Genomic DNA, 25,575 nt, shown 5'->3' with positions numbered 1-25,575 from the left:
GATGAACAATTTCATCCTGAGGTAGCTTTTTGCGCAAATGGGCTTGTTCTTTACCTGCTGGCAAGGTGCTCTCAGCAATGTAACAAAGTAGGGTCACTGGAGCACCAGTTAAGTCTCCAGTTATCACCTGGGGGTGTTGCAGTGCTATGAAACTGCTTACATCAAGCAACTAGCTTTGGAGAGCTGGCAGTACTTTTCTTCTTACCATAGGGGAAAAGCTGTAGTAATTTATTTAACAGTGGTGTGTTGCATGTCCACACACCCTATATGTAGTGACATCTCCTAGAGACATCTGTTTCAGTAGTAGAAGAAAACTATTAAAGCGGGTAGCTTAACTAAGTTATTTGTATCTTGTTTGGATGCTGCAAAAAATACTCAGCTGAGTGAATAACCCAACACTGTGGCAGTGAGTAGAGCAAGCTTGAAGTAAGAACCTTTATCCACTGATAGTAGAGAGAAAGATGGCTTGTACCAAAATTTAAGTCAGTTTGCAAATCCAAGCCTGCTCTTATTTGGGATTCAGCCAGTAGGAGCTGCTTCAAAAATCTCTCTTAAAATAAAACGAGATAGAATATTTGCTGGAGAGGAGGATTTTTTTTTTTTAATGGAGCTGATGACAATGTTCTAAATGTTGTCGTCAGTCAAAAATTCTCATCAAAATGTTGCATTTTAGCCACCAAAAACCTACAGCATGTGTGAGCCCTTGTTTAGCCAAGGTATTTCAACAAAACCTCTGAAAGCAAAATTTTATCTTGAAAGTGCTGGGAGACTCCTAATTATAATGGAACTAGTATCCCTGGGTATAATACAGCTCTGCGTTTAATATAGAGCTATTGAGCCATACATCCCAACCTAACTAAATTCACTGAGCTCTCGTCAAAGCCCTGTAGTTACACTGTGCTGTTTAGATGCCAAGCAAATCTTGAAATAGCTCCAGAGCTTTTGTGGTAACTTCAATTGCAATACAGGGATGTGACTTTAAAAGGACAATAATAGTCCAGGAAATGCATAGCATAAAAAGAACCCTCTTGTGATACTTGAGTAGCCAACATCTCACTTCTTGTCTACTACATATATGTTACTTTTATACAAACCCCATTAAAATATTTGTGCTTCTTTGGACACAAAGCAGGGCAATTGCTTATCGATAAAACTGACACTTTTCAATCCGTCTCTAGTCTCACAAATCCATGCTGCTTTTCTTTATTAATTGTAAATGTAATATTGTTTAAGTGTATAACTAGTTGTGTTAGCCCCATATATGATGCTGATGAGTCTTTGCATAAAGCCCAAACAGACCATACAGTGATGATAATTGACAGCTCCTGATTTTACAAATAGCATGTAGACAACCCTTTGGGTATCCTGCTAACACAACAGAACTCTGAAGGTGTAAAGAGATACCCATTCCAACTTCCATGAAAGGCTGGCACCAATTAGAGTTGGTTGAAATGTATTGAATGAACTTAAAAAGAAGCAGCTGCTATTTTTAAAACAGATTTCTTAATTGTCCAAATTGCTCATCTTTTGCAAAAAAACAATTGCTTGGGTTTTAGTCCAAGATATTCTCAAATACTATTAAGATCTTTAATTTAATGCAAGTAAGGTTTTCACTAAACCCAAATAGTACTGATGTCACAGCAGTCTCTTCTTACCCCAAATCCCTTTCTTTAGCTTGAAAAGGCCATAATTATTCCCCTCTTGGCTAAAAATTAGACTTGGTGATATCAGAATTGTGTTTATTTGTGAAAGCACAATAGTTCTGTAGTTTCTGGTATTTGCAATAATGTCAATTGGACTGTGGCATGAGAAGACTATATCCACAGTATGATCCATAGAGAATTTTGCCCTAGATTCCTCATCATCATTGGCAATCCCTCGCAGTCGAGGATGATTATCTTCCATGATTGCCTTATCTGTGGGTCTAAAGATGGCTGACAAGGCCAATCCAGAACTGACCAGCTCTACTGCAACTCGGGCTTGTGTTTCTATTGAGGAGGGGTGGCTCTGGATTCTGGGTTCAGTCTATGACGTGCTGTTTCTGCTGCTCTAGATTCCTCTTTAATATCTGAAATATATAGCTTTGTTTCAACAAAAACGTTGCACAGTGGGTGCATCTACAAAAGACACTGACTGTACAGTAGCCTGATGCTAGCAAAAACCGTGATGTGACACTACTTCTCCGTAGTATTAGGTTACTGAGCAGCAGCATCACAAAAAAGGCATTCGCCGGTGCTACTGTGCAGTAACTCAGGTTACTGCGCATTTTAGTACTTGCTTATACAAGTACTAAATAAATGTGCAGTAACCACTGTGCAGTAGTGTCTTATGTAGATGCAGCCAGTGTGTGTGTATTTACAGGGATACAAGTTTCAAAAAGCATTCTTTGGCTGAGAAAACACTCTGGCTCCTTACTGTCTGTCTGCTGCATAAGACAGCATCAATGTAAAAGCTTAGCATTAATTTGGAAGTAAAGACTTTACGATTTTTTCTCTTGAGCTACCAAAATCTCTTATTCTACTATTGTGTACTATCAACTTCAAATTGGGCATATATAATTCATTAAAATGTGAACCCTTGGTAACACGTTTGTTTGTCTCTCTTTCAGTCTATCCGAGAAGTCACAGGGTATGTCCTGGTGGCTTTGAATCAATTTGAGCACCTCCCATTGGAAAACCTACGCATCATTCGTGGGACAAAACTCTATGAGGACCGTTATGCTTTAGCAATATTTCTTAACTACAGAAAGGATGGTAACTTCGGACTTAGGGAGCTCGGCCTTAAGAACTTGACTGGTAAGGAAAACATCTATAAACAAATGTTGTGTTATAATAGCAGGTTAGCTTGTTTATTGTTTACAGAGATGGATGCATACACCAGTATTATTTATGGACTCTGTGTGTGCATCTACAATGCCTCTTTTAAGTAGGCTCAGCCTAAATTCACCATTTTAAGGTGCATTAAGGGTGCATGTTTAAATCTCTACACGTAAAGCAAATATCAAATTTAGGTGTTAATAGCTAAGCGCACATGTAGACATGCTAATTTGGATTAACACAGTGTGCATCAATGGATAAACACTGTATTAATGCTCATTAGCATGTCTGCACATAAGTTAAGGTGACTTACCTATTCATACCTAAATTTAATGCACCTTAATGCGCATTAGCCTAAATCGCCTTAATGTGCCTTAAGCAAAGGTGCATTAAGTTTAGGCAATCAAAAATACACATGTAAACACACCATGTGTGTACTAAGATGCTTTAAGTCATACACAGCTGAAAGACTTAAATGCATATAACTTGATACCTTTTTGGTGCTCACCAGTATTTTTCTTAAGCTCAATATTGTGACATCTGTCCGTGTGGAATTGGCTGTATTGAATTACCCAGGAAGAGTATAGGGACTGAAACTGTAGATGTGAACAGGTTTCAGGAAATAGGTTCAGACTCCCAACTGGTGTAAAACAGCATGATTCCTTTGAAGTCCGTGAAGCTACACCAGCTTACGCCAACAGGAGATCAGGCCTGCTGTGTTCAGTTGGGCTGCAGAGCATACTAGCAAACAGGTGCATAGTCATAGCTTTTACTGCCCCTAAATAAATGCCTTTACTAGAACATTTCCATTATTACTATTCAAACTTTTGTCTCTACTCTGTAGCATATTTAAATTGGAAAATTTGTTGGAAAAGTAGGCCAGCTTTTAGAAAAGATACTATTTATAAAGACACGTGCATGCTAGTGGTCCTATAACTTACAGAAGTCCCTTGGTTATTGGTTCCAATACAGATTTATTGAGAGAGAGAAATGCACCACCACTGTCCATTTATTTAGCATTGGAGAGCAAAACCTGGGAGAATTGAACTTGGAGTAGTTCTTTTTACTTCCATGGAGCTTTGGCATCCATGTGAGACTAGGGTCCCGCAGTTGGTGTTTATGGGGTTGAAAGTTGAATTTGTAACACTGGCTTGTATATAATGTAGTGCAGATAGCCACTGTGTAAGGTTCTCCAGAGTTCATTCAAATCACTTTATTTATAGATGCTCCCTCACAGAAGAGGGACATCATGTTCTGTAGTGGCTTTGTGACAAGGACTCATCTCCACTTGTGACTGAGTGCAGACAAGAAATGTGTGACCTGATCTGGATTTGAAATTTGACCCTGAACATACAGAGGTGAAAGACTGTTGAGAACAAGGGAACCTTTTCACTACTCTAAAAGGGGAAAAGGAGCTGCCCTTTGAGAGCACATGCCAGTAGTTACAATCAGATTGTTACATTTACATGACCCTAGAGCAATATAGTGAGGTAAATCACCTTCACTTTGACCCTGAATGAAACTGCTACATTTGTACTGCTAAAGAATCAATCAGACCTACCAGTTGCATTATAGCACCTTATATCAATATCATTTGATATCAGTGCAACTGGTGTGCCTATATATCCTAAATTTATGCACCCATTTACATCTTATTGTATGCTTTTATTATGTCAGTGTATTTATTCATTGGTACAGGTACAAATTACCTAATTCTTTTAGAAAGTGGAAAAAAAGATTTATTTGATGTAGTAGTTCACATATATCCCTCTGACTGACATGTTGCAGACTCATCTTGAACTGAAATAAAAGTCTTACAACATGGTAAAATAGTAGTGTAAGAGTGATGCTGTAATCATGATGGTTCAGAAATTATGCAAGAAGCAAGGGTTTTTTAGTGAGATATCTTATTGGACCATCTATATACTTGGGCTTGTCTAACTCTGTCCCAACTATATAGCTGGTCTAATAGAAGATATTGCCCTAAGAAAGCCTTGCCACTAACATGATATAATGCTTTCTTAAGTCACGTAGGATGTTACTTTGATTTTAGGCCACCCAGATAGTAACATAGCCCTTTGCAGTGAACATCAGTGGGATTGACACTAAGTGCTATTTTCAAATGACTTGGGCACCTAAATCACTGCTGGAAATTAGGCACATCATTCACAACCACCCCTTTATAAGTGTGTCCTTCTGTATTACATCTGTTGCTGCATATTCCAGACAAAATCAGCCACAATTAAGAAATTTACTATTGTGAATATAGTAGCGTGTGATAGAGTGAACTCGTGGGCACATTGTGCAGCAAAACAATGAAGACTCAGTTGCCATCCACATTTTGTACCCTATGTACCTGCGTCTTAATGTAATTTACTGCTAGCAGAGTATATTTTCAAATTACAGAAGAGAATGTAAACCATTTAAATGAGGACTTCTCAAAAAAGTTATGTTTCACTGTTCTCTTATAACTAGTTCATAGATAAAAGCAATCAGAATGTATTTGCAGTATAAGAAGACACTTGACTAATGAGAGTTCATTAGAACCTCCGACTGCAAAAAGGTGTTTTGAAATGCAGGTGATAGTACTGTCCAGCTTGTTGTCAGACCAAGGTATGATGCATACAATACAGGAGGCAGAGGGGGTGGCACCTAACTAATTCTGAGAGGTTAACTGACTGACTCATTTTTAAGGGCATGAACTTTCACAGGCTACAACCTGCTTTGTCAGATGCTGTGAATTCATAACATGGATTAATAGCCTACAAAAACTCATACCTCTCTGAATGAGATAATCTATAAGGTACTACCCTGCCTTGTCTTCTGCTTGACTTCACACTAACATGTCTGTCTTTTTTTATTTAGAATCTTTTTACTCTCCCCATCATCTGGGTATCTATTTGTTTCTCATAATCCCTAAACTCTTAGCTACTTCATCCCTCTCTTGCAGTTTACCATACAATTTACCCTTCCTTCCTTTTTAGTTCTAGGATTATTCCTATCCTTCTGATTCTGGATATCAACATAACCTAGACCCAAGTTCATGACAATGGTAGTAATAATGCCGCACCCTTGTGTAATGCTTTAATCAGCAGATGACAGTGTTTTATAAAGAGTGTCCATATGACTCTCTATATTTGTCATGAAGATGCTTGTCCAAGATTGCCCAATAACAAAACTGGGAATAGAATCCACATCTCTAAACACCAATCTAGGGGGCATATAGACATTTGGGGGGAGTTAGGAGGAGATTAGACTGCATTAAAAGTGGCCACCCAATCTAACTTGGTTCACCCAGGTGAGGACCTTACATGGAGAGCCCTAGTTAGGTCTATTTAAGTGAACTGTACAGAAGTTCCAGAAAGGTTAGAGTAGTCTAAAAATGGCCAAACTGATCTAAGTTAACCCTGCTTCAGAGGTAGAGTTGGCCATTCTTAGATAGATCTAACTTTCCTGACATTCTGTACAGTTTCCTGTGCAGCCCCATGGCTGGAAAAGGCCAGTTGCAAGCCCCAGCCCCAAGGCTGAGCTTTTTGTACCTGCCCCCCAGCACTGGGGGCTATTTTAAGCCCCAAGCCTTTTGCCCCCCTACCACAGACCAGCTAGTTACACCCTTCCTCACCCCTGAGCCTGCCAAACCCACATCCCACAAGCTATGTTTTATCAGCACTCACTGATGCCAGGAGCTGAGGAAGTAAGTCCTGGTGAGGGGAGGTGTGGCAGGGTACCTCCCCCCCTACCCCCAAACCCCTCTGTGGACCCTGTGAGCTCCCCTGATCCCACCAAACTGACCTTCAGACCCCTCCTGCCCCCCCCTCATAAAGCCTGGTTGCCAACCCCCAATCCTCCCAACCACCCCCCTGCTAGCTCTCATCATCCTGACTTACCTTAGATCAGATGGCTATTTTTAACTTGGTGGCTTTTCCGAACTCCATCTAACCTCCCTGAATGTCTGTATTCAGTCCTAGCACTAGTAAAGGCTGGGTGGGGGAAAAGGGGAAGGGAATTTGCTACTTTTAGCTGCTCTTTTAGATTTCTGACTCAAGATTGAGAGGTCCCAATTTACAGTTCATTCAAATTTAGTCTCTTTGGAAGCCTCTTAAAACAGACATCATACCAAACCTACTGTGACACCATATCAAACCTATAACAACTCTTATTTTAAAAGAATTCAAACCTCAGGCCACCATCTATAGGCCTTACCTTGGGTTTTTTTGGATTTTTGGCACTCAAAACTATTTAATCTGCTCTAGATATAGGTGCCTACAAACCTATTGTTTCCCTTTGTCTCTTGGAAGCAAAGTGCTTGGTATTACTAACTTAAGTCTAGCCTCCTCTGAACACTTAAAACTGGATTCCAGGTGCTGAGAATAGGCTACTGTGTAATTCCAGATGCTAATTGACCAGATAGCACATTATGTCTGAAAGTTTGTAACAGCTTCTCCATTACTCTTGGGATTATTGGTTATTTTATAACCCCTCTCATACTGATAATATTAGGGGATACTATTAGTTAAAATGTATTATTTTTTAGTCCAGCACAATGTATCCCTCTTCATCATAGCTATGCAAAAATGACTTGGGTTATCAAAGTGGGTGATGTTGCACTTCCAAGCATGAGTTAGCCATAATCTTATCTCTATATATGCAAGTGTTTTATATTAAGGCCAGAAACAATCATTGTATTAACATTTTTCTACTTAAATTAAGATGAAATGATCCTTACTGGGCACATCTACACGAGTCGCTTACTGCACAGTAGAGGTTTGTGAAGCTTCGGTTGCAGATTTGATGCGGAGAAGATTTGGCCCAATTTGGCAACTGAATCATTGAATCCGAATTGAATCGGGAGACCCATTAAAAGCTCTGAATCAATTTAAAGCATTCAAATCGATTTGAAAAAGATTCAGTGATTCGGAAGGTGGTCTTGTGGGGAAACAGAAACTGAGAAGGGTTGTTGGGGGGAAGACTGCTCTGATATTGAATTTGTAGCTGGCCAGTGACTGTGATCTTTCCCTGAGTTCCCTTCCAATCACAGTGCTCTGGAGGAGGGACGTAGAAACAGCATATAAGGCCCTGCATGAAGCCTTTCTCTGCCTTTTGTGAGCTGTTGGTCTGGAAGCAACACTGTGTCAAAAGTGCTGGCTTCCTAGTTAGTCTCTTACTAGTCTCTCTTCTTGGAAAGGATTGGATACACCTTATCACTGAATTGAATCATGGTCCTCTGAATCGGCTGAATTCAAATCCAAATCAAATACCAGGAGCTTCACACAGGCGTACTGTGTAGTAACCTAATAATACTGTGCAGTATTACGTCCCGCCACAAACAGTGCTAATATTATTATTATTAGTAGTAGCATCACTAAAAGGCATTCACCAGCACTCATAGATTCATAGATGTTAGGGTCGGAAGGGACCTCAATAGATCATCGAGTCCAACCCCCTGCATAAGCAGGAAAGAGTGCTGGGTCTAGATGACCCCAGCTAGATACTCGTCTAACCTCCTCTTGAAGACCCCCAGGGTAGGGGAGAGCACCACCTCCCTTGGGAGCCCATTCCAGACCTTGGCCACTCGAACTGTGAAGAGGTTCTTCCTAATGTCCAATCTAAATCTGCTCTTTGCTAGCTTGTGGCCATTGTTTCTTGTAACCCCCGGGGGCGCCTTGGTGAATAAATACTAACCAATTCCCTTCTGTGCCCCCGTGATTAGCTTAAAGGCAGCCACAAGGTCGCCTCTCAACCTTCTCTTGCGGAGGCTGAAAAGGTCCAGTTTCTCTAGTCTCTCCTCGTAGGGCTTGGTCTGCAGGCCCTTGACCATACGAGTTGCCCTTCTCTGGACCCTCTCCAGGTTATCCGCATCCTTCTTGAAGTGTGGCACCCAGAATTGCATGCAGTACTCCAACTGCGGTCTGACCAGCGCCCTATAGAGGGGAAGTATCACCTCCTTGGACCTATTTGTCATGCATCTGCTGATGCACAATAAACTGCCATTGGCTTTTCTGATGGCTTCGTCACAATGCCGGCTCATGTTCATCTTGGAGTCCACTAGGACTCCAAGATCCCTTTCCACCTCTGTGCCACCCAGCAGGTCATTCCCTAGGCTGTAGGTGTGCTGGACATTTTTCCTCCCTAGGTGCAGCACTTTGCATTTCTCCTTGTTGAACTGCATCCTGTTGTTTTCTGCCCACTTGTCCAACCTATCCAGGTCTGCCTGCAGCTGTTCCCTGCTCTCCGGCATGTCCACTTCTCCCCATAGCTTTGTGTCATCTGCAAACTTGGACAGAGTACATTTGACTCCCTCATCCAAGTCGCTGATGAAGACGTTAAAGAGTATCGGTCCAAGGACCGAGCCCTGCGGGACCTCACTGCCCACACCCTTCCAGGTCGAGACCGACCCATCCACCACGACTCTCTGGGTGCGACCCTCTAGCCAATTCGCCACCCACCGGACTGTGTAGTCATCCACATCACAGCCTCGTAACTTGTTCACCAGTATGGGGTGGGATACCGTATCGAAGGCCTTCCTGAAGTCTAAGTATACGACATCCACCCCTCCTCCTGTGTCCAGGCGTTTCGTAACCTGGTCATAGAAAGAGACTAGATTGGTCAGGCACAATCTGCCTGCCACAAACCCGTGCTGGTTTCCCCTCAGCATAATCTGCCCTGCCGGGCTCTCACAAATGTGAGCCTTGATAATTTTTTCAAAGACTTTACCAAGGATGGAGGTGAGATTGACTGGCCTATAGTTGCCCGGGTCCTCCTTCCTCCCCTTTTTGAAAATGGGGACCATGTTAGCCCTTTTCCAGTCCTCCGGGACTTGGCCCGTGTGCCACGAGCGTCTGAATATTCCCGCCAGTGGCTCTGCAATGATGTCGGCCAGTGCCTTCAGCACCCTCGGATGGAGCTCATCTGGGCCTGCCGACTTAAAGGCATCCAGTTCTTCCAAGGGACTCTGCACCACCTCAGGATCTACGTATGGAAGTCTGGCGCCTTGCTGCTGCCTCTCTACAACCCCAGTGAGAGACTTTTCGTACCCCTCACTTAGTAACACTGAGGCAAAGAACTCGTTGAGGAGTTCAGCCTTGTCCCCCCTGTCTGTCACCAATTGTTTCTGCCCATTTAGCAGGGGTCCTATTCCTCCCTGGGCCTTCCTTTTACTCCCAATATATCTAAAAAACAATTTCTTGTTGTCTTTTACTTGGGATGCCATCCTCAGCTCCATGGTAGCTTTGGCCCGTCTAACTGCCTCCCTACAAGCACGAGCAGAGGGGGTATATTCATCTTTAGTGATCTCACCTTGTTTCCACTTTTTATGTGCTCCCCTTTTGGCCCTTAGGCTGCCCTGGATTTCTCTGGTCAGCCATGGAAGCCTCCTGGCCCCTTTCCCTCTTTTGCCTCGCTCGGGGATCGTCTTGCTTTGTGCCCGAAGGATCGTTTCCTTAAGGCACAGCCACCCTTCTTGGGCTCCCATCCCTTCAAAACTCCTACTCTGCAGTGCGTCCTTGACTAATCGCCTGAGTGCATTGAGATCAGCTTTCCTAAAGTCTAGCACTTTCACCCTACTTGTTACCTTACCCACTCGATGTCTTATGTTGAATTCTATTATTAGGTGATCACTGTCTCCCAAATGGCTACCGATCTGGAGGTCCCCTATCATGTCATCCCCTGTTGCCAATACCAGATCCAGTATGGCATTCCCCCAGTGGGACCATGCACCTCCTGTGTCAGGTGGAGGTCCTGTACACGGGTTAGAAACCTGCGTGAGCGATGGGACCTTGCTGTCTGCATCTCCCAGCAGATGTCCGGGTAGTTTACTGCACTATTGTGCAGTAACTCTGTTTACTGAGCGTTTATTTAGTACTTGGTTATACAAGTACTAAATTAAATGCACAGTAACCACTGTGCATTGATGAATGTGTAGAAATGCCCACTGACTCCCAATTCTGCAGCTTTTGGTTCACCAAGGATTTCAGAAAATTGGACTTGAATAATGTAATCCTTCCAGCTGCTTAAAGCATGGATGTAACCTTCAGACTTTCACAGAAAGCTGATGGAATGCTTATTAATTTCAAAGGTTAAGAACTGTTTGTTTTGTCATTGTACAGTACCTAACACAATGCATTTTCTGTATTCTTTGAGACAGTGTGTTCATTGCAATACAAGAAGCAAATGTGAAGGCTCCTGCTTTCAGTTACACATTCTAGTGCCATTTTTAATGCCACTGGGATGAGACAAAGTCCCATAAGTGCAATTGAGACAGTATTTTAGCTTCTTCTATAGTAGTGTTGCAGTCTTTTCAGTGTTTTAGCAGCAGTGTTTTTATTGTCAAATTTGTCTATAGCTATTTCATATTTAAGCATCAAATGTTTTGGTTTTGTCTCCTGTATGTTATATCCAAATCATGCATATGAATGCACTATGTTCACATGACACAAAATACTTCATCCTACTTTTAGTTCCTACTTAAAATGTCTATTAGTCTTACAAATGGTTCTGCTGAGGGCATGAGATCAAAATCAAGTCCTAAAATGCAAAAACTATTCCACTCTCCCCATCCCCCTGCTGTAAAATTAGTTCTTATCTTTAGATATAAAATTCTACCTTATATTATGCCACTGATGTATCAAAAGCAAACTAACATGTTAACAAACTGGCTGCTGCCATCTCAACTGGAAGCTATGCACAACCTTCAGAAACTGCTGCCAAGAAGCCTGAAAATAAAATGCAAATTTAAAATATGGAACATGTTATGGAGTGTTTTATACACAAAGCATTCAATGTATGGGTTGAGAACACACCCTGTCTTTTCATTTATTTGGAATTACTTGCACTAGGTTATCCCTGGGTCTACCACATAGCTAGGTACTCAACCTTAATTCATCCAGAGAATGGCATAATCATTGTTCACACAGTGAGGATTCCTTCTATAGAGAATACATAATAGTTGAGCTCCATTTGACATTTATCTTCATGAGTGTGGCAAGATGAAGAAGGGATAACTCACAAGCACCATAGCCATTTATGAGGTATCCCATATTTTCTTCTGAGTGAAGATAAATGTCATAACTGAGTTCAGCTCTTAGATATCTCCAAATGGGTAATGCTTTCCCTTATTGGCCTTGAGGACTGAAATTTCACTTAATAGGGTATGTGTGGGTGGAGGGTTTTTTTGTTTTAATTCCTGATATGCTTGTTTTATTAGAAAAAAATATTTGATTGTGGTCAACAAAATAACAGGAGTGTCACAGCAGCACAATCTGCTGTTTCCTCTTTAGCTTTATTTTATTTTTATCTCCCCATATAAAAGTAATACCATCTAGATGGCATGGTCCAAATGGTGTTGCTACTTACTAGAGTTAACATCCAGTCCAATAAGTTCAGTCAATTATTTCATATACTTCTAGTTCGATCCAAGCCATGAAACACATTTAAAACAAATTGTAAATGTAGTTGGCAATACGAACTGCTTCTAGTGCAAAATAGGGGGTGGGGGGCAAAGAAGTATGCTATGTTTAATATCCTTATTCTGGTTTCTGCCCAGTTGTCATGAAAACTCATACCAATGTTATCAATTACAGGACATTTCAATGTAATACATTTAGCAGGTCCACTGTCCTGCTCTCAGAACTACTTCTGGTATTGGTGTTTTACTTCTTTTGAAAGTGAGATTTCAGGATGTTCTTTTCCTACCACGATACATGTACTTGACCGTACAACAGTACTTCTCTATGTTCCTGTAATCTTGCTTACCAGAAACCCATTGTCATGTCTACAATATATTTTAGGACTCTTCACCTTAATATTTATCTGAGAACTAGTATAGAATTGCGTAGTTTCCTGGAGCTCTTTTTCAGCAACTTGGGTGAACCAATTTTCTACTTTTTGTTAGAGATCTTAAAGCCTAAAGTCTAAATTGTTCATCCTGCCTATAGCCTCTCAGGCTAAATACAGACAGTCAAAAAGCCTGAGGATGAATTGATTCACTCTTTGCAGGTTATCCTAAACTGTGTAGATTGAACCGATAAGCAAGTGAACAGACATTCACTTTTGATTCCAGAAATGCAACCACATGCCTGCAATGGCCCGGGCCAGAAGCCGGGGGGCACTAGAGCACAACAACCTGCTCAGTTGAAACAGACAGCTTGGGCCAAGGCTAACCCACCCACCTTATGAGGCGGGGTTTGTCAGGGAGGTGCAAAGCATCTTGCAATACTGAGGGACTGTGAGTTAACTTGAATCTGGAGGGGATCTGGGACAGAAGTTTAATAGACCAATTTAACCTAAATCACTTAAGTCTGATACTACATCAATCTAGATTTATCTTAAACCAGTTTCAGACATTTTGAAAGTGGTTTATATGCACTGAACTTCTGTTGTGTTACAGATTTGAACCAGTTTCTTATCACTTACACTGGTTTATGTGCAATTTCTGTCCCTAGTCTCAGAGTTTGGGTTAAATGTTTATATATGCAGAGCTACTGTACGTATTGTGACTTCCAAGTTACCTAGTATAAATCACTGTTTTCTTGTGTAACTTTTTAATCCATAGAATAGTTATCAGTACTTTATATAGTTATGTTATATGTTATAAACAACTTGTGCTGTATCAAAAGTTTGTGATTTCCTTTGGAAAGAAAAAAAACATATATGAATGGATACCACTTTTTAGTGACATAGAAACCTAAAAAAAGCTCAAAATATGAAATCTTCTGGGTCATTTGTGTATTAATATATATCTCCATGTTTAGTGCAGATATGTTTATAGACATGCATGCACGCACACACATGCGCATGTGCACATGCACCCTCTCCTACAACCTCCCCCCCCCCAAAAAAAAATAAACAAGCAAGGCCCTGGGATTAAAAAACTGCAAAATAGAACACTCCAAAGTTTTGGAGTGACAAAGTTAAGTTTGCCTGTGAGACTCAACTCATTCCATGTGCAAAGTAATGGCAGCAGTCTCTAATTACACAGTCACTTACTATACCCTACATAAACTCTGCCTCATTCGATGTAAAGATGGATACTGTTTGACCAAAGTGGCAGTTACTCAATATTTGTTTTTATCCTCATTGTTCAGTATGTCATTCCATTACTACAGTATTTGTTATTTACTTCCTATTTATTATTTAAATCTTGTCTGTGAATAAGGTAGTGTTGGAGTGATGTGGTAGCTGCGTTGATTTAGGAAACATGCAAGAGGCAAGTATTTTTGTGGTTGATACCTTTAATTAAACCAACTCCATTGTCATGGTTGGCTTTGCATGTGAATAAGAATTTTTTTTTTTTTTTTTTTTTTTTGCTTTGACTTTTCTGTGGTGCTCAGGACCATAGAGTGCCATTCTGTTATTTCTTGATCATATGAGTGGACATTTTTTTCAATGTCTACAGGCTGGTGGTGCTTTTTATTTATTTATTTATTTATTTTTGGCACTTATGCACCCTACTGGTGTGGACAAGTATTCATGACTATGTAATAATGTAGACTGGCAGCAGAATGCGAGTGAGTGTGTGCACTCCCATCTTTTTATCTCTAGCTCAGTGTCTAGGGCACTCACCTGAGAGATTGTTAGACACTATCCATGACATGCTTTCTTTCCTGGTTGTCTAAGTGGCCATTTTTGGTCATCAGCAAGGCATTTTTGGCCAGAGGAGACTTGAACCTGGGTGTCATGCCAGGTCGTGGTGGTTAGGTCTGGGGCCATTGAGGGATTGAGGGGCCAACTAGAGTCCGAAGGAACAAGCATATTTCCAGGGATAAGACAGGTCAGGAAGCCAGGATGGTAATCCAAGGACAGAGTCTAGAAACAAGCAGAGTCAAGAAGCTGAGAGAATTAGGCAGAGACCAGAGTCAGAGAGCAAGCCAGGAGTTGGGTCAGAGCATAATTTGGAGGGAGCAGCAAGGCAACCTGGTATCAGGTTGAACCCTGTTATCCAGACACTTCATGTTCCTGTACAGCAGTATTATATGGGCAGAATTGAGGGTCAGCTGACTCCGACCAGCCACTCTGGTGACAGGGAGGGAGCAGAGGGTGAGGCCTGACTGGAGGCTGCATGGCAGTCTTGCCTGGTTTGGGTGTTGGCATGTTGGGATGAGCAGCTATGTTGGTTGGGTGAAGGTCCCAGGTTGAAGACCATAGTCTGACCCTAGGTCTCTGATTTACCTGCGTAGTATGTTAGCCACCATACTGCAGGTCTGGTTGCTTCTCTGGTTGCTCCTTGTGAAGTTGGCTCTCTGGACAACCGCAATAGGGAGGTATGCAGGAGACGTGGGGACATGAGGAAGAAAACAAGGTAGACAATGTATGGTGCAGATAAGTGGCTGCTGCCCTGGCAGGGAAAGGGTCCTGGGTTGCAGCCTGGGCCCTTGTCGCTATTGTGACAAGAGCTACCCCCTGTACTGTCTGCCAACCATTTTTTCCAATGACTATATTCAAAATGATCACTGAAGAAGGCAGTGAATAATGGCTGGCTTGTGGCACAGTGGTTTGAGTGTTGGGGAGTCAAGGACTCAGGAACTCTAGTTTCCCAAGTGAGTGTCTCAACCACTGCTATGGGAGCAGAAGGGGATATGGATCTTTTCTGTTCATCAGCCTGTCTGGTAGCAAGGGGCTGTGGCTAACTCCATTTTCCTCTAACGTTACTGCCTGTTCACAAAGGGTGCATATTTGTGCCATGGCTGCTGCTGCACATTCCCAGTTAACACAGTTCTGTGGAGGTCATTCATGTGCACAGGGCTCAGTATCTAAAAATAAAATTCTGGGTGCACAAGAGACAAAAATCCCTTGTGGACGGTCACTTAGACAAGAAGAGAATGTCACCAATAGTATCTAACAATTTGTCCAACATTAATGATTTTTTCTTCACAACATTTCTCTAAGGCCAGAGTATTAGTTCATCAAAATAGATCAGCACTGGGATCAGTTTTAAATAGAGCACTTTTTTTATAGATCTGATACATGTTTATGTGTCTTGAATGCAAGTGCTTTACATCTGAGTCCATTATGAGATAAAGACAGTAACAAAGCCCATATCCTTTTGGTGCTGTCTTCCTTGATCACAAGGTTGTCTTTTTCCAACAGAATATTTCCCTCATCTCTATCTGCCATTCAGATCGCTACTGTGAATACAGCATGGAAGCTACAGATAGGACCAACAACAAGTGTAACTACATGCAACAGCTTCAATGAATAAGATGGGGGTATTCTAGATTCTATATGGTTTCACTACACTACCCTACTTCATTGCACAATAAAGGAGCAAGGCCTTGGGAAGTGGGGGAATACCCCAGGGGTTTTTTGTATTATTTTTCTAACCGTGGCAAGTCACTTGTGTCTCTATACTTGATGTTAGCCCGCAAGAGGCCGAGAAGCAGGTGTCTGCAACCTACACCCCATGGGCTGGATCTAACCTGCGGAAGTCTGCTCTGATGTGGGGGAATAGCTGGCACAGAGCTGAGCTGCACCACCCATCCCCTCCACTGTAGAGCCTGAAGTTCCACTGCATTTCCTTTGCTGCAGAGAGGTTGGGAATCTGGAGTGAGAATGAATGCAGACAGCTGGCCACTAGGATGAGGGTGGGGAGAGAGAGACTTTCCAGTCCCCAGGCATGGACCAGACAAGTTCTGACCTGCACCTTCAAAAGGCTTAGAGAGATTTCCTATGATAAATTAATGGTAGCTGGGAATAGGTTATAAGCTACTTTTTGTCTCCTAATCACTCTGGATTGCCATGGTGGTTAAAATGACCATCAATAGATGTTATGGAAGCACGTTCCTCAGGGCTAATACTCATTTCTGAATCTCTTCAGTACTATGGGACAGCCTGGTTCCTCTAGCAGGCCTTCTGTTCTCAGGTTGTTGTGAATGCAGAGAAGGAAGTATTTTTGCCAGCCTTATGTTGATCCCATTTACTGTTTACATATGTTGATCAATAAAGTAAATGGGGAATTCTCCTTCTATTTTGTGCACATTAAGAGTGGTGGCATATAGATGCTGAAAAAAGAATAAAACTAGCCTGTCTTTCTTACTGCTAACTCTGGATATATATGAACATGAGAGACAAGAAGCTGGAACATGAAATGATCCTAATATGAGAAAGTCCTGAGACTTGCCAAGCACTTTCTTGCTATGTTACATTAAATATTTACAGGTAATATGAAGGGAAGTAGGCATACTTGGAACTATCAGGAAAAAGTACCTTTATTTTAGCTATGCTTATTTGTTCATCATTTCATCTCTAAACCAAGAAACAAATCATTTCAATGACTCCAGTGGGCCAGGTTTTCTAAAGGATTAAAGTGTCTTTAATCTGTTGTCATTTGTACATGCCAGGCTCTAGAGTCTTGCCGATCAATAGCTTGTGCTCTGTTTGTTTCATTTCTGGTCTGTTTCCTGTTCTCAGCTAAGCGTGGTGTCACATATTCAACTTAACACTTATCAAGTGCAGTTAAAACACAAGCAGACATGTTCAAGCAGTTTAGCAGATATTAAGTTCCCTCATGGCTTTGCAAAGTTGTTCCCATTCAAGTAAGGCATATCTTTGAACACATACTAATTTTAATACATCACAACATTACAGTGTTTTGCAATTGTTGCAAGTGAACATGTGACAGGGCCCTAAGTCTTTCAAATGGAACTGTACAAACATGCTTGGAAAGACTGTGTAATAAAGGAATGACTTAATTGGCCAGCCCTTATAGTTAGGTATGACATGTATTCTACTACAATTTTGGACGATTCTCCTCTCCTCTTTACCCTGTCCCCTGTGTACAACAAAGTAAGTGCAAATAGAATATTGCAAGTTGTCTAAGACAGTTGTCTAAACACTTGCAAGAATAACATGCAAGAATTTGCAAGGCATCTGGGCACACTATATATTATTTGTGTTTTTAATAGTGTAATGGGGGGCATATTAATCATAAGATCCTGTCTCAGTATCTCACTGTAGGCCATTTGCAAGTTTTCATACAGGGTACTTGCCTCTAGTGGGCTACTAGTGCCTACCCCTTCAAGCATCTCCCCTGTTTAGTAGTCTTGCCCACCATGCCTTGGTGTTGAAATTAGTAGGGGACGTACATGGAGGACAAGGCATGCTTTTGGAAGGGGTAGTCCCTGTCTGATCCAAAACTTCCCACTCATCCTTGTCCCGATTTTACTCTTACTGAGCCCTCTAGCCCAGGGCCCACTGTTTAGGGCCACCAGCTCCTGGTTCAGCTCTGGTCATGCCCCATGACCTCAGGATCCACCACCTGCAATATCCAATATGTGGGCAGCTAGGAACCCCCTGTCATGCCTTGTCTCCCAGTCCAGTCTGGTTTGGCCTCCTGTGGCCACAGAACATACTCCAGTCACACTGTGACCTCAAGTTCCACATAGTGCAGTTTCATATTTGTGATGCCCCCCACAGTCAGTGTCACCCCCTTTAACTGGCCTCCATCTCCCCTACAGCTGAAACCCAGCCCTCTGAGTGAAAATAAAAGCTCTAAAATGTAAGCACTAGTCCTGATTCAAAGGAATATCCCAAGTGGTTGTTGCCACCATAGGCTGCGGAATGGGGTGGGCCATGGCCTGACCAACTTTTTGCATGTTAATTTATATAACCCACAAATCCACAATTGTCCTTTCAGTGAAAACTGTATAGCTGTTTGCATAACTGCATAGCTAGCTAAATGAACATGCTCAAAGTTGGTTGGGCCATGGCCTGGGTGGCCATACCCCTTGATAGTGGACTCCACATAGAAAACAAAGTGTCTTAATTTGCTTTTATGCACCTCCCAGCTTCTCTTCACTTGGGACTGTGTCCTGAGTCCTCTCTCTACAGTCTGGGCTCCAGCACTCATGCCTCTCAGAGAGGGTTCAATCCCCAATGGTTTCCATAGCCAGACTGACTCCCCTGGCCTGAAGCTTCAGCTTATATAGGGCTGCCTGTCCATATGACCCTCCTATGTCCTCTCCCTGGGTCATCAAGCTCTGACTGCACTTGGACCTGGTGGACATCTTGCTTCAGGCTCTCCTCCTTTGAGTTTGCCTCTGGTGTCACCACCAGGGAACAGGCAGAAAAGACACAAAGCTGAAGTGGAAAGCAGTGAGAGGGAAAAGTTGGGGGGGGGGGTGTCAGAACTACATGATCAGGAGGAAGGGACTTATACGAGGGGCAGGATGCATCAGCAAACAAACAAAAGATAAGAAGGTGGAGGGAGTGGGGTGAAGAAGGGGAAAAGGGCCAGGTACCCCTGTATCCCCTTCCCATTTTAGTAATGGGGTAGGGACCCTGTTATACTCACTTCTACTGGATTACCCTCCACTATCCAGTTCTACCAACTTTGCCTTATTTGGGTATTTGCTGCCTAGTGGATTGAGCATATAGCTGTGAGTTGGGAGGTCTAGATTTTATTATCAGATCTCTCACTATTTGACTTTTGGCAAATCACTGCACTATTTCACCACCACCACCTTTCCCCATGTATAAAATGGAAGTAATGTTTATTCATTTGTTAGAATGCTTTGAGATGTTATTGGAGAAAACACAATGTTTTTTCAAAGAAAGGCCCATATTGAAGTGTGTGGGACTCATTCTTTTGATTTACTTAGCTTTAGGGCTAAATTAGGGCTCACCACTGCAAAAGGTAGTTGCCACCATGGCATGTGTCCAGGTACTTTACCGTTTTTACCGTATAATACCATATATAGCAATTCTGCCATTACTTTCTTTTGGCTTCTTTCCTTTTAAATTCTGCTGGCTAATTTGTGACATCAGTGTAGATCCAGTTATTAAATAAGATTTGGATGTGTGAAATATCTATAAACTCCTCAGGAAATATAAGCTAAACATAAAAAATCCTGAGACACTTTTACCCTCATGTTGGCTGACCAAGACTTCAGTGACTCGAAGTGTTTCAACAGTACAGAGAGTTCTTTGGTCAGATGCTTTGTGGGGGAGCAAAGCAGCTGAATAAAGTAATCTCCCAGCTCAGTCATATAGGTCAAGAATGGCTGGCATTTCAAAATTTCCAGCTTTACCATGCAAATCTGAATTGATCTACTGTATACTTTGAGCAGAAAGCACACTGGGCTTTATAGCTAGGAAAAATTCTAGGACTGTGCTTTATGAACACTGTAGAAAGAGTGCTCTTGAAACAAAATATATACCAATTCCAAACTAGTATGGAGCGGAGGAAAGAATTAGAGTGCATCATGTGCACATACTCAAATTCTGCTCTCAGTTGCATTAGTATAATTAGAATCTGAATCTCAGGACCTTAATAGATGTTACACTTAAGACATGATTAGTGCATTCATTCAATTAATTACATAATAAAAAAAAATAAGTTGCAAAGTTATTACACAAGCTATATACATATTTTGTATAGCAACTTTATGGCTGGTTCCTCTCACACATTTATTTGAATATGTGGCCAGTGCTGCCAGCCTCTGGAGCATATCAAGAATCCTGGGTGCTCCTAGCAGCTGATTAGAGCTCCCAGCCAATCATAGCCCATCAGCCGAAGGGAGCTCTCAGCTGCAGGAGCCCCCTGTGCTGTCCCATGGCTGACCCATGGTATTCTTTTGTGGCTGGGTGCCCCAATCAGTTAACTGGGGCTCCTAGCTGGGAGAGCAGAGAGAAGCTTGCTAATTGCTAGAACAGGAGGAGCCTGGGATCAGGTGCCCCATGTACCAGCAATATGGCACAATGGAATCTACAGCTCAGTCCAGTGTGGTATGGCAGGAAGTGCGGTTGTAGGGATCCCACATTAGAACCCATCACTCCTTTAAATTAACATCTGTCAGGAACTACAATAAGTCAACACAATATATGTTAAAAGAGCAGAGATCCTATTCAGTAAACACGATATAATATAGAAGTCTAACACTTTAGTGGATAAAATTCTAGATTTCAGGTTACTGTTTTTCTCTGATTCTGAGCAAGTGTTAGTCAGATGCTGTGTCCTGCTTAGCATAGTTATACATTCCAAGGGAAATGCTTCGCTTTTCAGGTTACTGTCATAGATCACTCCAGGCTGTGTTATCACTGTTCTCTGTTAAGTTCACTGGGTATTTTAAAGGCTTGGATCCATAGTACATAAGCAATAACTTCCATTTAATTCAGAGGCATTCATTTTATTTTTTTCTTTCACCTAAATTTGTTGGGTTTTTTATTTCCTTTTGTCAAGCTGCAGTTTGTGAGGTATTTGATGCTTTTGTAAGATATTTAAAACCTGGTCTTTGTGTCATATGAGAACTTTAATCTATTAATGCTGCCCAGTGGAAGGGTATGCTGGGGAGGGTAGTGTACTTGGTAGTTCAATTGCTGTGGCACTGCTGGATTCCTTCATCAATGTGTGAAAGGGAGATGAACCATTTACTGTTGAAATGGCAAAGGTACCAGCCTCTTGCAGGGAGTCTGCTAGTTTCCAGGCTCAATAGCAGCATAAAACTCAGGTCAGACACTAAAATGAGTGTCTTTACTCAAAGAGTAGAGGCTGAGCAATGGCATTCAGTGGCCTGGTAGCATAGATTTACAGGTGAATTTTTAGTTGATTGGAGACAAGAAGCATTCATAGAATAGTAACCCAGATCCACATGTTGAACTCTCCTTTCCTGGCAAACTCTAGACCTGCTGATTTGGGTTTTCATAAATTTTTTTGCACCTGAAAGTTTCACAGATCAAAGATGCAGGAAGAATACCAGGTTTAAGTGCACAGATCTACAAGATGTAATTAACTGGTGATGCTGAGGTTAAGGCCTGTGGGAGGTTGTTTTAACATGCCATTTACTACTGAGGACGACTCCCTAGGAGTGAATCTCCATGATGGAGATACTACTGCAAGTGCAATTTGGGGCAGGAAATGTGAGCTTACAGGAAGATTCCTATCTGTGCTGGGGACAGTGTCTCCTTCCTGTTTAGTACTACCTGCTGTATAAAGGGGGCTGTGACAGGTGAGCGGTCCATGATTCCATAGATTCAGTGACTCAGAAACCTCATGGTTTTCAGAGTGACAGTAACAACTTTTCTAACTTCTGGGCTGGGGAAGGTATGCATTGTAGATCCCACTAGCTGCCAATAGTTTGGAGCAGCTGATTTTCTTTCCTCCCTTTTTTAATCCCATCAGAGATATATGTACAAGTTCTAATTACTTGGGATCTATGTAGTAGGAAGGGATGTGAAAATAGTGACATCTCCATCAATGCTATTAAGTTTTATTACTGCACTTTAAAAGTAGTAAAGCTCTCATAAATTAAATATCTTAGATGCTATAGTGATGGGCATCAGGATGAAACCACAAGTCATAAAATGTTGTAACCCTTTTGATCAATCGCTTACAAGTTCCCTGTTGAAATTTGTGACTGATAACTCACATGAGTAACTGCTCACAGATGGTGAAAATGGTTTTACCAGCTGAGTTTCCTCATGTATCAGAGAAAAGAAAATGGAGTGAGAGTCTCTCCTTACTTTTTCTTTTCCGTGATACTTGAAGAAACTCAAGTGGTAAGTCCATTTCTCCTTAGGAAGAAGTCTTACTCGTACCTAAAAGGCCCTTTGCTACCAACAGGAATACAATCTTGGCAATTGCCAGGATCATGGCAATGGGGGTGTGGTCACATGTCCTTCAACAGGGTGGTTTATGGGCAGTGAAGAGAGCCTGTTACGCACATGCCATGCCTCTGAAGGAAGTTTGGCTGCAATCCCTCTCTGTGATCTTCAATGCCTGTGAGCTCTGAGCTCCAGAACTCCATGAAAGCAAGGGCTGAGCATTACTGCTGGCCACTCATCCCCTTTTCTCCTTTCTCCTGCTGCTGAATTAAGGATGGAGGAGAAGAGCAAAGAGCAGAAGGCTCTGGAGCTGCTTGAAAGCAGAGGCTCCAGGTAGGCCCCATTCTGACCAGCTGGTGAGGTTGGAGAGCTCAGTGCACATGCCACCTACAGCCAAAGGGAGAGGGAGGGGTAGCAGGGACTGACCATGTTGCCATACCCCCTCTGGATCCACCCCTGATGGGAAGAAATCCAGTGTAAGGGGTCTGTTTCAAGCAATGCATTTTTTTATTAGTGTGATGTGGTTTTGTAAATGTAGAATTTCAGAGCTACATGCCTCCCCCCACCCCCCCCCCCATACAAATTTTCTGACATGCATGGACACAGGAAAACATAACCTTGGACTTAGCCAAGGGGGAAATAAAAATAGACAACAGGGTAGGGAGGAGGAAAAGATGCACACATGTGCAAACATAGATGTGAAAGACAGAGAACATATAACCAGATTTAGGTGTACATACTAGAACCCAGCAGCCACAAACGATTACAGCTAGTTATCTACATATGATAGTGTGAAAGAGAAATAAGCAGACATGCTGCTATGTAATCTTTCTGTTAAAAATCTGTGATAGCTCTCCACTATCCAGTTCTACCAACTTTGCTTATACCTTATAAGAACAGTTTTCCATAAAAAATGGACTTGGTTAGCTTACAGTGACAGAGATAGAGAGTCATACCAGCATATGGGTAATTCAGGTGGACTTGCAGTTATCTCTGTGGTAATAGGAACCTTTTGTGTGTCACTGAGAATGTGCCCGCAGGACTGGGATGAATGAACAAAGGTGTCACATGGGGCACACATGCTGGAGGCTTTTTTGTTTGATGTCTGGAAACCGCTCTAGGGCCTGTCTCCTCTGAAACCCTTTTGCTTTCGGGTTTGTTTTTTTTTTTGCAAAGAGTTCAAACTCAGATATATTAGTTTTCTTTTAAATTTAGAAGTAACAGCGTGTCTGTCCAGTGCACTGTCATACAAACTCCATGCTCCTGTTATAGTTCTCCAGGGGAATGCCTGCTGTTTCTGCCACTCAGAATTAGCATAGTCCCATGCTTTGAGTCTGAGATCACAAATATTCCTGACAAGGGGCCAGAGTAAGCCTTAAAGACAGTTTTTTCTAATACATTTAAGAGAGGTGATAATGTTTTTGTTCTATAGGTGAGCTATATATTCACTCAGATTGAATGCCCTAAAGCATCTGGGAACTGGTCCAAATATAGTGAATGACTACAGTACCTCAGTGATTTGGAAATGATTACAGATTGCCATGCACGGAGGCTGGACAGAGAGGCTGACTGTACCATGGGGTTTCTAACAGTGTTGAGAGTGTTGCCTAGACTGGAGATGCTCATCCCACCTACATAGATTGTAATTAAAGCTGATTGAAATTTTTCAACAGATAATTTTTCCATTGATAAAAGCTAATTCATGAAAAAATCTTTTGGAAGAAAGGATTGGTTTTGACAAAATTCCCATTAAAAAAAATTGAAAACATTTTTAAAATCAGCAACACATTAAAAAAAATTTCAAAATAAATGTTGGGTTTTTAGTTTTAAAAATGAGTGTGGGTTTACAGATTGATCAAACGTAAAGAGCTGGAAGTGACCTTGCAAGATCATTTCCTGCCAAGTGCAGACCCCTGCACTAGGCAGAAAAGACAACTGGGGTCAGATGACCCCCAGCGAGGTGACCGTCCAGTTTGTGTGTATGCATACGCACATGCTCAATTACAGGTTAATATATAGATAAAGCAACTCCTTCCCAACCCCCCCCCCTCCCCCATTAACTAAAAAGATAAAATCAAAGCAATTATTTGGCTGCTGATCAGTTGTTTTCCATAGCCAAGAAGGTCAGCTTAATTTGCAATAAAGAAACTTCAGGCTGGATGTTAGAATGGAGCAAAACTAGAGCAGACTACTGAGGAAAACTGTCAAATCTCCTTCATTGGAGATGCTTAGGGGCCAGTTAATACGAGCAGATACTAATGTATCATGGGTAATCTAGGTATATCTGGTCCTGCCTCAACACCAGGGGGTAGACATGAATTATTTCTTGAGATCTTTTCTAGCACTACCTATCTATGATTTTTCCTTAATCCTGCCCCAAGTGGGAGAAGTATGTGTAATAGAGTATTCTATTCTGAATGTCTTTACTTATATTTATTTTTTGTGTCTGCATGTATAAAAAGAGATAATTTACACAAATACAGGCACACTTTGCTATATATTAATGTTATCATTTGCCTGGGCGTTTTTCCTTGTGATACTCTTTAGCCCTTGTTTGATTACATCCCATGGTCTTAAGCATTATCCTGTCCCAGGCTGACACAAAAAAACTCAGCAAAGTAGCCTGATACAAAGATGGCTCATACACAAAGTGGACTTTTAATAGGATGAACAGATCAATACATACAGGTGTCTCATCATTCAGAGTAAAGATGATTAGCAGGATTTAGTTCTAATTGTATAATCATGGTTTCTGTTTCCTGGCTCTTAAACAATGTGTACAAAGACAAGTGCTGTTTCATGTAAGACAACTAAACTGTGAACAAGGCCTCATACACACATTCGGTTTGTCCTGGGAGAGTGGCTGCTCTCCCAGGAGAAACCATGAGTGTACAGATGTTCAGGCTTTTTCTCCCAGAACAAAAATGGCCACTCCAGCAGAAAAATAACCTGGGAACAACTAGGTTTAAATCAAACACAGGAAATTTATCCTGGAAGAGTGAAAGTCTGCAGATGCCATAGCTTCTCCCTGGCTGCATGTGTCAACACTGAAGCTGTCTCCTCTTCAGGACTTCATCATTCAAATCTCTATACATGTGGCTCTTTAAGTTTCTCAATCAGGAGAAGAAACCTGAGATAATTCTCCCAGATTATTTTAATGTGTGCACCCAGCCCAAACTAACACGAATACCAAAAAACATAATGTCCTTGTTAGTCCAGCTTTGTG

At 41.8% G+C, this 25,575-nt stretch overlaps 1 protein-coding gene across 10 annotated transcripts in view; it reads left to right on the top strand.

The window, feature by feature from the left end:
• ERBB4 (erb-b2 receptor tyrosine kinase 4) overlaps window positions 1–25,575 on the top strand; it is a 1,202,068-nt gene that overhangs the window by 626,433 nt on the left and 550,060 nt on the right. For all 10 annotated transcript variants that reach the window (XM_059727137.1, XM_059727134.1, XM_059727130.1 and 7 more), the window contains exon 3: window positions 2,609–2,795. In XM_059727137.1, coding sequence (XP_059583120.1) covers window positions 2,609–2,795 — 187 coding nt within the window. The remainder of the gene's footprint in view (window positions 1–2,608; window positions 2,796–25,575) is intronic.

The sequence above is a fragment of the Alligator mississippiensis genome, chromosome 4 (genome assembly GCF_030867095.1).
Source record: "Alligator mississippiensis isolate rAllMis1 chromosome 4, rAllMis1, whole genome shotgun sequence".
Lineage (NCBI taxonomy): Eukaryota > Metazoa > Chordata > Crocodylia > Alligatoridae > Alligator > Alligator mississippiensis.
This window is presented reverse-complemented; position numbering and strand designations above follow the sequence as displayed.